The sequence below is a fragment of the Theropithecus gelada genome, chromosome 8, assembly GCF_003255815.1.
Source record: "Theropithecus gelada isolate Dixy chromosome 8, Tgel_1.0, whole genome shotgun sequence".
Taxonomy (NCBI): Eukaryota; Metazoa; Chordata; class Mammalia; order Primates; family Cercopithecidae; genus Theropithecus; species Theropithecus gelada.
This window is the reverse complement of record NC_037676.1, coordinates 32,300,042-32,314,476: the sequence shown is the minus strand read 5'-3', so window position 1 is coordinate 32,314,476 and position 14,435 is coordinate 32,300,042. Positions and strand designations below refer to the sequence as shown.

General features: G+C 42.3%; 1 protein-coding gene across 1 annotated transcript; it reads right to left on the bottom strand.

The window, feature by feature from the left end:
- Positions 1–11: 11 nt before the first annotated feature.
- MAK16 (MAK16 homolog) lies at positions 12–14,192 on the bottom strand. The gene is made up of 10 exons (XM_025394546.1): positions 13,727–14,192; positions 10,227–10,276; positions 10,025–10,134; positions 9,857–9,921; positions 9,504–9,655; positions 8,394–8,448; positions 2,970–3,044; positions 1,889–2,005; positions 1,333–1,398; positions 12–262 (listed from the first exon to the last, which is right to left on the bottom strand). The coding sequence occupies exons 1-10, from the start codon at positions 13,739–13,741 to the stop codon at positions 65–67; spliced, it is 903 nt and encodes a 300-aa protein (XP_025250331.1). The 5' UTR covers positions 13,742–14,192; the 3' UTR covers positions 12–64.
- Positions 14,193–14,435: the final 243 nt, after the last annotated feature.

The following is a 14,435-nucleotide window of genomic DNA, read 5'->3' as shown; positions in this document are numbered from 1 at the left end:
TTTTTTTTTAAAAAAAGAAACAGTTCTGCATGTTCAGTCCTGGGTATAAATGTTGAAAGGGAAATCACGTGGTTTTGGCCTTGGCCATGGACTCTGTCTCCTGCTCATATTCTATTTCCACATAGGCTCGTTTTCTCCGCAGTGGTCCTCTCAGGGGCGTTTTGCCTTTGTGTTTTGCACTAAGGGCCTTTTCTTCCTCCTCCTCACTGGAGGATTTACCATCCTGATCTTCATCACTGCTGGCATCCAGTTTATCCATATCCTAATATGGAGAGAAAAGATAAAGGAGGAGGGAAAACACTAGATTTCTCCCAACTCCCTTCATTGTCCCCTCTATTTAGAATAGACTAGGGAATTGATTTGTCTATGTCTATGTTCAGTAATTGTCCCGTTTCTTTTTTTTTTTTTTTTTTAAGATAGGGTCTTGCTCTGTTGCCCAAGCAGGAGTGCAGTGGCATAGTTATGGCTCACTGCAGCCTCAAACTGCTGTAGTCAGGCAATCCTCCCACCTCAGCTTCCTGAGTAGCTGGTACTACAGGGAACCGCCACCACATCCAGCTGAATTTTTTTTTTTTTTTTTGAGACAGAGTCTCGCTCTGTTGCCCAGGCTGGAGTGTAGTGATGCAATCTCAGCTCACTGCAACCTTCACCTTCTAAGTTCAAGCAATTCTTCTGCCTCAGCCTCCCAATTAGCTGGGATTACAGGCATGCGCCACCATGCCTAGCTAATTTTTGTATTTTTAGTAGACACTGGGTTTTGCCATGTTGGCCAGGCTGGTCTCGAACTCCTGACCTCACATGATTTGCCCGCCTCGAGGTGATCAGCCCACCTCGGCCTCCCAAAGTGCTAGGATTACAGGCATGAGCCACCGCACCTGGCCAATGATTTTTAAAAATGTTTAGGCCAGGCACAGTGGCTCATGCCTATAATCTTAGCACTTTAGGAGACTGAGGCAGGCAGCTTACCTGAGGTCTGGAGTTATAGACCAGCCTGACCAGCATGGTGAAACCCCGTCTCTATTAAAAATACAAAAAATTAGCCAGGTGGAATGGCACATGCCTGTAATTCCAGCTACTTGGGAGGTTGAGGGAGGAGAATTGCTTGAACCCGGGAGGCTGAGGTTGCAGTGAGCCCAGATCGCTCCATGGCATCCTTAGAGATGAGGTCTCACTATGTTGCTCAGGCTGGTCTTTAACTCCTGAGCTCAAGCAGTCCTCCCATTGTGGCCTCCCAAAGTACTAGGATTATAGGAGTGAACCACTGTGCCTGGCCACCTCCCTGTTTTTTTTTGCTGCAGGCCAAAGGACAATCTTTTTACCCATAAAGCTCACCTCAAAATCACTTATGTCACTCTCATCTACCTCATCATCTTCGACAAATTCTCTTTTCCCCACATCCTATAAATAAAACGTAACTGTTAGGTTCAGAATATATAATGAAGATTCAGATAAGACATCTAAGTAAGTACAAAATAACATAATCAGAACCACAGTCTATTCACTAGGCAACCAAAATTTAGTTCTTCCTAAGTTTAATGCTTCCGAATTTTAAAAATTTTAGGGCTACCAGATCATTCTTATTCTTGATTTACATTATTAGCAATAAAACATCCTCATTATGGTTAAAAACTAGATACAGACAGGAAAGGCTTTATAATTTGTCACCTTGCAGGAACAAGTTTACAAGACCAATACATTAAGACTAAAACTGTTAATGCTTTGTTGGTTAGCCTGAAGAACAGAGCAACCAGTGCTAAACCAAAATTAATCACGTGAAAGAAAAAAGAAGACGTATCATTTTTGGTTGGTGGACTAAAGATGATATTCTGTTTGTCAGTTATATACAAATAGTATCTAGTAGGTTTGGCAAAACAAAAACAAGACTTACTTCCTCCTCCTCATCTTCATCATCTTTTTCCTCAGCATCCGAAGAGTCACTCTCTGCCTCCTGTTGTTCCAGGGCCTTGTCGAAGGCATGAATGGGGAAGTTGTAGATGTCGCCATACTGAAGAATATAAACACAGATTGGCTTTAACTACATTTGGATATTACACTTGAAGTTCCACTGTCTGTGGAGAATATTATTTTTTCCTCAGTGATTAAATCAGAATACTTAATTCGATGAGTAATATTTTTAAGTGTAAAGCCAGCAGTGTCTTAAAAAAGCATGTTCTTTTGAACATTTAAATCATCTGTAGTTAGTATCAAATAGGTAACTTCTATGGAGTTACATTTTAAAATCATTTAAAATGTAATCGTCTATCAAACCCGTGCATTGGGACAAATGTAATTTGCTGACAAGGGGAAATAATAAGGACAAAGCATACTTTAGTCATGTTGTCTGTATAAACAACACTAATTTTTAAAAAGAGAATAAAAACTTATTTCTAAGAGCCTTAAAAGACTAGGGTAATATGTAAGAGAAGCAAAACCCCATGGCTTTTATACAGAAATCCGGACTCGTCGTCTTGGCGAATGGAGTTGAGAATAATGGCAAAAAGGGAAAGGTCTCTTATAGTGAATGGAGTATCAAGGGTAACCAAAGCATTTTATGTGCTTGCATTAATTAAAACAAGGAAGCCAGGCCGATATGGATTTATTTTATTCCAGGGATAAAATTCGAGTGGAGATCTTCATATCAGGTTAAAAAACATTTCCCAGCCAGGTGCGGTGGCTCAGGAGTTCAAGACCAGCCTGGCCAAGATGGTGAAACCCTGTCTCTACTAAAAATACAAAAATTAGCGGGGCGTGGTGGCAATGCCTGTAATCCCAGCTACTCGGGAGGCTGAGGCAGGAGAACTGAACTCCGGAGGCAGAGGTTTGAAGTGAGCCGAGATTGTGCCACTGTACTCTAACCTGGGCGACAAAGCAAGACTCCATCTCAAAAAAACAAACCAAAAAACCCAATGTGTCTTAGCAACATACTACCACTTAAAATTTCAGTACCCCAAAGCTAATGGCTTTCTCACCGTATCCTGTTTCAGTCTCTCCAGTAATTCCTTCTCAATGGCATTGTCCAGCTGAGCAGCTATTAATGCCTTTTCCTATAAGGGGGAAAGAGCAAATCCATTTAATTCATCAGTGCTCATTATTCATCTTATAAAAATGGAAGAAACTACGAAGTTGTTTATAAGAAAGACAATGTAATCATTTCCCCTCCTTGCTATTACTGGCTTTTGCCTCTCCAACCAGATAAATTTCTTTTTCTTTCTCTTGTAAACTTTCTTCAGGACATTTCCATTTTGAAATTCCTATGGTTTTGTAAACAACATTCTAAATTAAATTCTAACAAAGCCTTTGACAGATACAAAACATGTAGGTCTATATACATTTAAGTGTCTCAGAAATAATCTAGCAACTCTGGAGCCAGACTTTGTAAAAGCTGAGAAAAGAAAACAGAAATCTTCATTCATTTACATTTTCTAAAATCATGTTAGATTCCATGTGACAGAATAGGTAAAAATCTCTTCCTCCAGTTTTCTCTCATTGGAGATGATACATGACATCAACCTGTACTACCGCACAGTAGCCTAGGATGGTGCATTAATTTGACAGTAAAAGTCACAGAGGGTTTTAAAGTGTTATACCTATAAGTTATGTTAGAATGATTACCTAAAACTGTGTAGGGGCACATGGATCAGTTAAAAGGCTACAGCGATGTTCCGTGTTGTTCTCTAGAGTGGGGTGCTTACACTTCAAGGGTATCCGATGAAGTGTAGGAAGAAAATATTCAAAACTTCCACGTTATCTTTTTCCTTAAAAAAATTAAACATCATTACTACTTTTCTTGTACACTGACATCTGTGCCTTGACTCTGTCTATAAAGTAAATAGTTGTGTGTCAGATACAGTGAGCCAGATATCTCAAGGGAGGAATACTGCACATAGGGCTTGTAAGTGGTGGTCTCAGTCCTTTATTTAGACAACTATTTAACTGTTTATGTTTGCTTAGTTAAGTGGATTCATAGATTACACTGAATATTCTGCCAAAGATAGAGAGTAGTTATAAAAGTATGCTGGTTATCTAATGGGTTAGTGCTTTTAAAAGTTGTAGAACCAGGCTGGCAAGGTGACCCACGCCTGTAATCCTAGCACTTTGAGAGGCCAAGGTGGACAGATCACCTGAGGTCAGGAGATCAAGACCAGCCTGGCCAATGTGGTGAAACCCCGTCTCTACTAAAAACACAAAAAATTGGCCGGGCAGAGTGGCATATGCCTGTAATCCCAGTTACTCAGGAGGCTGAGGCACAAGAATTGCTTGAACCCAGGAGGTTTAGGTTGCGGTGAGCCAAGATAGCGCCACTGCACTCCAGCCTGGGTGACAGAGTGAGTTGTAGAACCTAAAAATGATCCATGCATTTTTCACGAAAAGAAAAATATTCCAAATTTGCCAATCTTTTTATGTAACCCAGTAGAAGTTTTTAAAAATAAATACACTTAATCTGTTTCTTCCAGACAAAGGCAACATTTTAATAGTTTGAGGAAGACAATTGTTTTTTGAAAAAAACCTTGTTGTTCTGTGAACATTGTGAAAAGTGATTGTATCTATATATGGCACTGCTGAAAACATGTCTCCTATAAAAACTGCAATCACACACTTTAGAAATGTGGAAACAATATTGTAATCCATTTAAAACTCTTCCAAATCTACATTTTTCAGAGGGTTTCTATTTTCACTCAATTGGTGAAAATAGAAAAAATTAATTTTTTCCGAAAGGTTTAAAGAACACCTGTTTGACAATTGGAGATGAAAACTCACTTAACTGGACTTGAAAAAAAGCCGCTCCATAACTGATGGAGCATAATGAAGAATTAAAGTACTTAAGACCACCTATTGACAATGCACTTCTCTACAATTCCTCAGTTATGACAGCCCTTCAAGACAACATACTCAGCTAAGAACCAGACTTGTTTCACTACGTCACAATTAGTTACAATACACATCATGTTATTAGTGGAAGTGTATATGTATAATAACATTTATAGCCTATAATCCCAGCACTTTGGGAGGCTGAGGTGGGTGAATCACCTGAGGCTGGGAGTTTGAGACCAGCCTGGCCAACACAGTGAAACCCCGTTTCTACAAAAAATACAAAAATTAGCCGGGCCTGGTGGTGCATGCCTGGAATCCCAGCTACTTGGGAGGCTGAGGCACAAGAATCGCTTGAATCTGGGAGGCGGAGGTTGCAGTGAGCTGAAATTGCACCACAGTATTCCAGCCTGACAGACAGAGCGAACCTTTGTCTCAAAATAAAATATTTATAAATAACATTGGGGAGTACATGTTCAAAAATTTTATTGAGGTGAGCACAAGTTTGCAGACCAATGATACAGATTTTAGACACATAACTCTGTGATTAATGGGGACAGAAGAATGAAAAGAAAAGTTATCCCTACCAAAATACCAATGACAAATGTAAATATTAAAAAAAAGAAAAATACCAATGACATTCTTCACAGAAATAGAAAAAACAATCCTAAAATTTTTATGAAACCACAAAAGATCTAGGGTAGCTAAAGCTATCCCAAACAAAACAACAGAAAAACAAACAAAACAAAAACAAAAACAAAAAAAACCAAGAGGAATCACATTACCAAACTTCAAATTATACTATGGACTATAGCAACCAAATCACTATAGTAATGGCATAAGAACAGACACAGAGACCAATGGAACAGAATTGAGAACCCAGAAACAAATCCACACACGTCCAGTGAACTCATTTTCGACAAAGGTGCCAAGAACATACACAGGGGAATAGACAGTCTCTTCAATAAATGGTGCTGGAAAAACCTAACATCCATATGCAGATAAAGGAAACTAGACCCCTATCTTGTGGTATACATAAAAATCAAACCAAAATGGACTAAAAAAATCTAAGACCTCCAACTATAAAACTACAAGAAAACACTGAGAAAACTCCAGGTCATTGGTCTGGGCAAAATTTCTTAATATCCCACAAGCACAGGTAACCAAAGCAAAAATGGACAAATGGGATCACATCAAGTTAAAAAGCTTCTGCACAGCAAAGGAAACAACAAAGTGAAGAGACAACCCACTGACTGGGCAAACTATCCACCTGACAAAGGATTAATAACCAGAATATAGGCCAGGAGTATAATCCCAGCACTTTGGGAGGCTAAGGCAGGTGGATCACCTGAGGTCAGGAGTTTGAGACCAGCCTGGCCAACATGGCGAAACCCCATCTCTACTAAAAATACAAAACAAACAGCCAGGCATGGTGCTGGGCGCCTGGCATCCCAGCTACTTGGGAGGCTGAGGCACAATAATTGCTTGAACCCCAGAGGCAGAGGTTGCAGTGAGCTAAGATTGCCCCATAGCACTCCAGCCTAGGTGACAGAGCGAGACTCCATCTCAAAAACAAACCAAAACAAAACAAAAAAACCCAGAATATATAAGGAGCTAAAACAACTCTATAGGAAAAAATTCTAATTATTGGATTAAAAAGTGGACAAAAGGGTCAGACACGGTGGCTCACAGCTGTAATCCCAGCACTTTGGGAGGCTGAAGTGGGTGGATTGGTTGAGCCCAGGAGTTCAAGGCCAGCATGGACAACATAGTGAAGCCCCATCTCTACAAAAGATACAAAAATTAGCCAGGCATGGTGGCATGCACCTGTAGTCCCAGCTATGTGGGAGGCTGAGGCATAAGAATCACTTGAGCCCAGGAGACAGTGGTTGCAGTGAGCCAACATCACACCACTGCACTCCAACCTGGACAACGGAGTAAGACCCGGTCTCAAAAAAAAAAAAAAAAAAAAAAAAAGGCAGGGGGCAGGGATTGGGGAAGCAAAAGATCTGAATAGATGTTTTTCAAAAGACATACAAATGGCAAACAGGCATATGAAAAGGTGTTCAACATCACTGATCATCAGAGAAATGCAAATCAAAACGAGATATCTCACCCCAGTTAAAATGGCTTTTATCCTTCAAAAGACAGGCAATAACAAATGCTAGAGAGGATGTGGAGAAAGGGAACCCTTGTACACTGTTGGTGGGAATGTAAATTAGTACAACCACTATGGAGAACAGTTTGGAGCTTCCTCAAAAAACTAAAACTAGAGCTACCATACTATCTAGCAGTCCGACTTCTTGGTACAGACCCAAAAGGAAATTAGTATATCAAAGAGATACCCACAGGCCGGGCGCGGTGGCTCAAGCCTGTAATCCCAGCACTTTGGGAGGCCGAGACGGGCGGATCACGAGGTCAGGAGATCGAGACCATCCTGGCTGACACGGTGAAACCCCGTCTCTACTAAAAAATACAAAAAAAAAAACTTAGCCGGGCGAGGTGGCGGGCGCCTGTAGTCCCAGCTACTCGGGAGGCTGAGGCAGGAGAATGGCGTAAACCCAGGAGGTGGAGCTTGCAGTGAGCTGAGATCCGGCCACTGCACTCCAGCCTGGGCGGCAGAGCGAGACTCCGTCTCAAAAAAAAAAAAAAAAAAAAAAGAGATACCCACACTCCATGTGTGTTACAGGTCTGTTCACGATAGCCAAAATTTGGAAGCAACCTAAGTGTCCATCAACAGATTAATGGATAAAGAAAATGTGGTACTTATACACAATAGAGTACTATCCAGCCATTAAAAAGAATTAGATTCTGTCATTTGTAACAATGTGGATGGAACCGGAGGTCATAATGTTAAGTGAAAGAAGCCAGGCACAGAAAGACAATCATTGCACATTCTCACTTATTTGTGGGATCAAAAAATCAAAACAATTGAAATCATGGATATACACAGTAGAAGGATGGTTACCAGAGGCTGGGAAGGGTAATGGGGGTGGGGATGATTAATGGGTACCCCCCGCTAAAAAAATAGCAAGAATGAGTAAGACCTAGTATTTGGTAGCAGCACAACAGGGTGACTATAGTCAATAATAATTTAATTGTACATTTTAAAATAACTGTAAGTATAATTGAATTGTTTGTAACACAACGGATAAATGCTTGAGGGGATGGATGCCCAATTTTCCATGATGTTATTACTCACTGCATGGCTGTACTGTATTTCACTGCAGAAATTCCATTTGAATAGAATGCTCAAAATCCACTAAAGGTGTTATGTAGTATGTAAAATAGGCAACATCAAAATTCTGAATTCTGAAATATTTGACCACAAGAATTTCAGACAAAGGAGTTGTGGATTCTTTCTGTTCTCCATTACATATATCCCCAAAGCACACATACTTTAACCTGTGCTGAAAATCTTAATCTTAAAATATGAAAAATCAACGTCTTAGGCAACTAATAGCTATCTATTAGTGAACCATTATCCAGGGCCTGAACAGTTTACACACATGATGGTGACTGAATCTGTAAGAGCCCCTCAGAAAGAAAATGTAGAAGGTATGAATAGCACAACAATAAGTTACCTCTCTTCTTTTCTCCCTACGCTCCACCTTCTTACTCAAAGGAACAAGTTTCCTCCTAAGGGAAAGAAAATATATCAGAAAATCCACTGTCATGTGCTGTGTTCCTTTTAAAAAAGAGAAGAAAAAAGGATTGGAATTGGTGCTGTAGGTCTCAGCTCAATACAGCAAAATACACTAAATGCTTCTAGAAATTTAATGCTATAAAAAGTCACATATTTTTACATATATTTTAATCTGGCCATTTTTGTTTAGGCATTCTGGGATTCTCAGGGCATTCACCATGCTAAAATTAAGACTTCAGTGAACTAAGAAAAAAGAATTTTCTGTCGAAGTCTGACATCATCTTTAGCATTCTCTGTAGATCACAATCAAAAAGCATTAGGGTCTAACAGTCCTAGAGGAGGTATTCTGTTAATTCTGGGGATTTCATATCACTTTTAAAAATTAGTTTTCAGTGAATCCACAGTAAAGTTCTTACAGTCCTGTATATTCACATGTCTTAGATGATTTTCAAATGTCTAAAGTTAAGATTCCCTCAGGGGTCATAGAGGAAATTTTCTGAAAGCTGGGCATGGTAGCTCATGCCTGTAATCCCAGCACTCTGGGAGGCTGAGGCAGGCGGATCACTCGAGGCCAGGAATTCCAGACCAGCCTGGCCAACATGGTGAAACCCTGTCTCTACTAAAAATACAAAAAAAATTAGCCAGGCATGGTGGTCCATGCCTGTAATCCCAGCTATTCAGGAGGCTGAGGTGGGAGGATTGCTTCAACAGGGGAGGTGGAGGTTGCAGTGAGCTGAGATCAAGTCACCACATATTCCAGCCTGGGCAACAGAGTGAGACTCTGTCTCAAAAAAAAAAAAAAAAAGAAAAAAAGAAAAAATTTTCTGGAAGATTTTCAGACAAGGAGGGTGATAATCAAGTTGCATTCTACTGTTTTAAAAGTCCTGCCATATCAAAGGGCACACCTTTAGTCTAAAGTTTCTTCTTAGTACATCATAACAGACTCCACAAAGTTGAACAGAAAGCCCTAAGTTTCACAATTTCTCAACTTCAAAACAAGCTCCACGAAAAGATACATTTAAAAATAGTGAAGGATCCAAATACTTACTGTCGCTTTAGTGTAAGTTTTCTAATTCGAATTAGGTATTGGGTGATCTTGGTGAATCTCTGCTTACATTTGTGTCGAATGAAACGGGGCCAGTAAATCAGATTTTCATCTATTTGCTCCAGTGCTTTCTCATAGTTTTTACTAAGCCGGACCTACCAAACAGAAAAAGGAACTTTGAAGGGCAAGTGTAAATGATTCATTAGGTTTTCACTGTCAGTGACACCTATGGCCTAATGAGGATGGCCCCAAAAGTTTAATCAAGATATGGTCATGGAATTGGGCATCAAGGTGGTCAAGCCTGTGGCATTGAGGCTCTTGATCAGTGGTCACTGTAGCTTTGTTGTAAGGCTTACCCGTTCCCAAAGACGCCGAGGAAAAGCTGCTCGTTCTATAACCTTCATATACAAGTAGCACTGTCCTGAGGATAAAGTAAAATAGCTTTCGTGTTATTTACAGAAACTAAAGAACATCCCTATAAAAGCTGTGGGCAGTTCTTCTAGAAGTTAAAACTGGGGAGTTACCTTTCTCTTCTTTAATAGTGGCATACTGACTATTTGCCAGGGGACAGGATGACCGATTACACAGTCCAGTCAGGCTATATTCATTTCGGCAGAAGCTCTGAGTCTTGGTTCTAGAATGGGAGAAAAGAAACAAAGATTATAAAATGGGTTACCAAAAAGGCAACTGAAGGAATCTTTGATCAAGTTGTAAATCCAGACTCACCTTATTTTGAAGGAACAAAATTGCTTGTTTCCTAGTGTGTCCCAGATAACCTGCAAGACAAAGTAAAAGCCCATTTCAAATCCTCTGCCCCAAGAGATACTATATTAATTCAAGAAGGCAACGCCCAAGGACAGGAATGAGAGGAAGAAATGTTTTGTAAAATAGCCTGACTTGTTTACTTTTTAAAATACAAACAGCAAGGCCGGGCACAGTGGCTCACGCCTGTAATCCCAGCACTTTGGGAGGCTGAGGCGGGCGGATCACCTGAGGTCAGGAGTTTGAGACCAGCCTGATTAACATGGAGAAACCCTGTCTCTACTAAAAATACAAAATCAGCTGGGCATGATGGCATATGCCTATAATCCCAGCTACTTGGGAGGCTGCAGCAGGAGAATCGCTTGAACCCATGAGGCGGAGGTTGCAGTAAGCCAAGATTGTGCCATTGCACTCCAGCCTGGGCAACAAGAGTGAAACTCCATCTGGAAAAAAGAAAAAAAAAAAAAAAAAACCCGGCTGGGCGCGGTGGCTCACGCCTGTAATCCCTGCATTTTGGGAGGCCAAGGCAGGCAGATCACGAGGTCAGGAGATCGACACCATCCTGGTTAACATGGTGAAACCCCATCTCCACTAAAAATACAAAAAATTAGCCGGGCATAGTGGCGGGCGCCTGTGGTCCCAGCTTCTTGGGAGGCTGAGGCAGGAAGGAAAATGGTGTGAACCTAGGAGGCAGAGCTTGCAGTGAGCAGAGATTGTACCACTGCACTCCAGCCTGGGCGACAGCAAGACTCCATTTCACAAAAAAAAAAAAAAAAAAACCCCAGCAGATTCTAATAGAAAAGCTAAATACAAATCAGCAATAATCATAACTCCATTACCCAGAGATAAAATTTCATTACTATTTTGTAAATATTTTTCCAGTATTTTTTGGACATACTCTGTGAGATCACATTATATATACTTCATAACTTTCCTTTTTTCCTTATGTTCATTATCCATTATTAAAGGCTTCACGGGCCAGGCGCGGTGGCTCACACCTGTAATCCCAGCACTTTGGGTGCCAAGGCAGGCAGATCACTTAAGGTCGGGAGTTTGAGGCCGGCCTGGCCAACAAATCCCATCTTTATTAATACAAAAATTGGTCGGGTGTGGTGGCAGGTGCCTGTAATCCCAGCTACTTGGGAGGCTGAAGCAGGAGAATCACTTGAACCCAGGAGGCAGAGGTTGTAGTGAGCTGGGATCACGCCACTGCACTCCAGCCTGGGCGACAGAGTGAGAATCCATCTTAAAAAAAAAAAAAAAAAAAAAAAGGCTTCAAGGTATTAGATTTTTAGATATACATACTATAATTTTATCTCATTGAGGGCAAAGAAAACTATCTACTGCTATCCTATAACTAATGTGCTCTTTATTCATTGAGCGTTATATACTTAATTTTTGTAAGGCACTGATCTCTCCAAGTCCTGACACACAATACTTAAGTAGCCACTTAAGTATTTACTGAATGAAAGAAAAGTTTTATCTATCTAGTTAGGGGGAAAGATATGTAAACAAAGTATCACAAAATAGCAGGTCTAAAGACCACATAGCATGCATAAGAGTATGACAGCCTTTGAGTGCACTGCCTTGAGGAACTGGGGGAAAAAAGCTTTACCACTATTAAAGGAAAAATACGAAGAGGGCAAAAGAAGAAAACACACTTTGAGAATCTTATAGGTGTGTCTGCTGGGCGATGATAGGAAACAGGTAAGAAGAATAAGGGAGCTCTTTTAGGCTTGTGGCTTTAAGTGTCATCTGTGATACTTAAATAAATGGATGACTCCCAAATTGTTATTTCCTGGTCAGACTTGTTTCCTGAGCACCAGATTTGTATATGACATCTCCACTTCAGTATCTAAAAGGCAACATAAATATTAACATATCCACATGAAGTTCTCAATTCCACATCCCTCATAAGAACAGTCTTCCCTAGAGTTCCCCCACTTCAATAAATAAAATCACCATTGAACTATGTATTTTTATCCCAAATCCTTTGATTTCTTCCTTTTCTTCTTCACTTAATCCATCACCAAAGTCTTGTCAGTTATACTGACGTAACAAGTCTCAAATTCATCAATTTCTTTTCATCTCCACCATTAAATTACTACCTTAGGCGAAGCTACTTTAGTTTTTAAAAACATTTTACTTTAGAGACAGGGTCTCTCTGTCACCCAGCTGGAGTGCAGTGGCGCCATCATAGCTCACTGCAGCCTCGGACTCTTGGGCTCAAGTAGTCCTTCTGCCTCAGCCTTCGAAATAACTGGGACCTCAGGCGAGCACCACCACGCCCGGCTAATTTTTTATTTTTTGTAGAGATGGAGTCTCACTTTGTTGCCTAGGCTGGAATCGAACTCCAGGCCTCAAGCGATCCTCCAGCCCCAGCCTCCCAAAATGTTGGAATTACAGGCATGAGCCACTGCATCTGGCTTGAAGCAATCTTTCTCATACCCTAGTCTCCCTGCTCTCATTTTTTCTCTCCAAAAGTCCTTCACGCAGCAACCAGACAACTTTTCACAAACATAGATCATTAAAAGGCCTAAAAACCCTTCCTACAACACTCTACATGACCTCTCCCTGGCAAGCATATCTAATTTCATTACCTCTCTCACATGTCACTTTGATGACCCTTATAGTCATTCTCTCATATCTTCAACTCTCTGTACTTTACTGTTCCTACTGCCTGCTTTTTCCTCAGCTCCTCAGTGACTGGCTTATTCTTATCTTTCAGATCTCAACTCAAACATCTTCCGTTCAGAGAAACCTTCCCTGAGTACCCCTATGTGAAGAGTCCTTCATCATCCCTGGTCTTTCTTTCATAGTACGATTATACAGTCTAATTGTTAATTTATTTATTCACTTGTTTACTGTGTCTCCCCAACCAGTGTTCCAGGAGAGGTGGGGCATTTTTTCTGGTTAACCAAATCCTCAATAATTGCCACAAAGCCTGGCACACTGTAAGCACTTAAGTATTTCTCCAACAAAAAACTCAATGAATGAATCTAGGATACTTCCGAAATTATGACTTAGGCAGAAGTAGAGCAAATGCAAAGAAAAGCCTAACACAGGAAACGCAGGTGGAAGAGTAGCGCGCGCATGGATGAGAAGGACGCTTAAACTTGGAGTCAACTTCGCCAAATCCCCTGCAGCCCCCGACCCCAAGTCCGGAGCTGACAGCTGACAGCATGGCGCGACGTCCCGCATTGGTAGGCACGAAAGACGGGACACATCGACCCTATGGGATGAGGTGACGGAGTCCTGTGCTCACAACCCGGCCGGGGCAGCGGGCAGGAGACCCCTGCCAGACACGCGTGAGAACCCATGTTGGAAAATCGGGGTTCCGGAAGCCTCGCATCCAGAGTGGCACGAGGCAACAGGCCCGTTGCGTCGGCGTTTTCTAAGTGTCCGAAAATGGGCAAAATTCCCTGCGCAAACCCGGAGTGACAGAACAACGGTAAGAGACTCACATCATCCGACTGCATGGTGTCCGCGGCTCAGCGTGCAACTTCCGGCCGGATCGCGGGCGCAGACATGCTTCTTCCGGGAAACCACTTCCGGAACGCCCAGCCTCACCTATCTCGAGAAACGCTGAGACTCTCGGTGTTGCGAAACGTCCCCTGGCAGTCTCGCCGCCGCGCGCGCCACCGCGTCTCCACCACGCTGGCGTCTGCGCGCGCCCGCAACGCTGGGGCTTGTTCGCTGGCGCCGCCTGGAGCTGGGAACCCGGTTGCGCCCCAGTGCTATCTGCGGGAGGCAGGACGCGCGCTGGCGGCCGAATCCTGGAGCGCGGGGACCGCAGGGGTCGCCCGTGCTTCCTTAGGACCCTGTTTGCGACCGTTCATGAGGATGGGACCTCTCCCTGCCGGGCCTCCCCTCTGCTGGGAGAAGGCTGGGGAAAGGTGCGGGCGGCGCGGCGGGGCTGGGTCCCTGCTCTTCCGAGTCCCCCGGCCTCAGCTCGCAGCCAGGCCCCGGCCCTGCCCCGCAGATGCTGCCTTGGCCACTACGCACGCCCATGTTGGGTGCGGCACCGGGTGCTGACTTCAGAAACTTAGAACTTGAATTCTCCCTGTTTTGAGAAACCACTGACCAGATGAAAGAGCGTTCCAATAATAGACACCTGTGTCTTCTCATTGCCTATTTGAGACAACAAAATGCCGTGGCAACATCAGGAAGTTA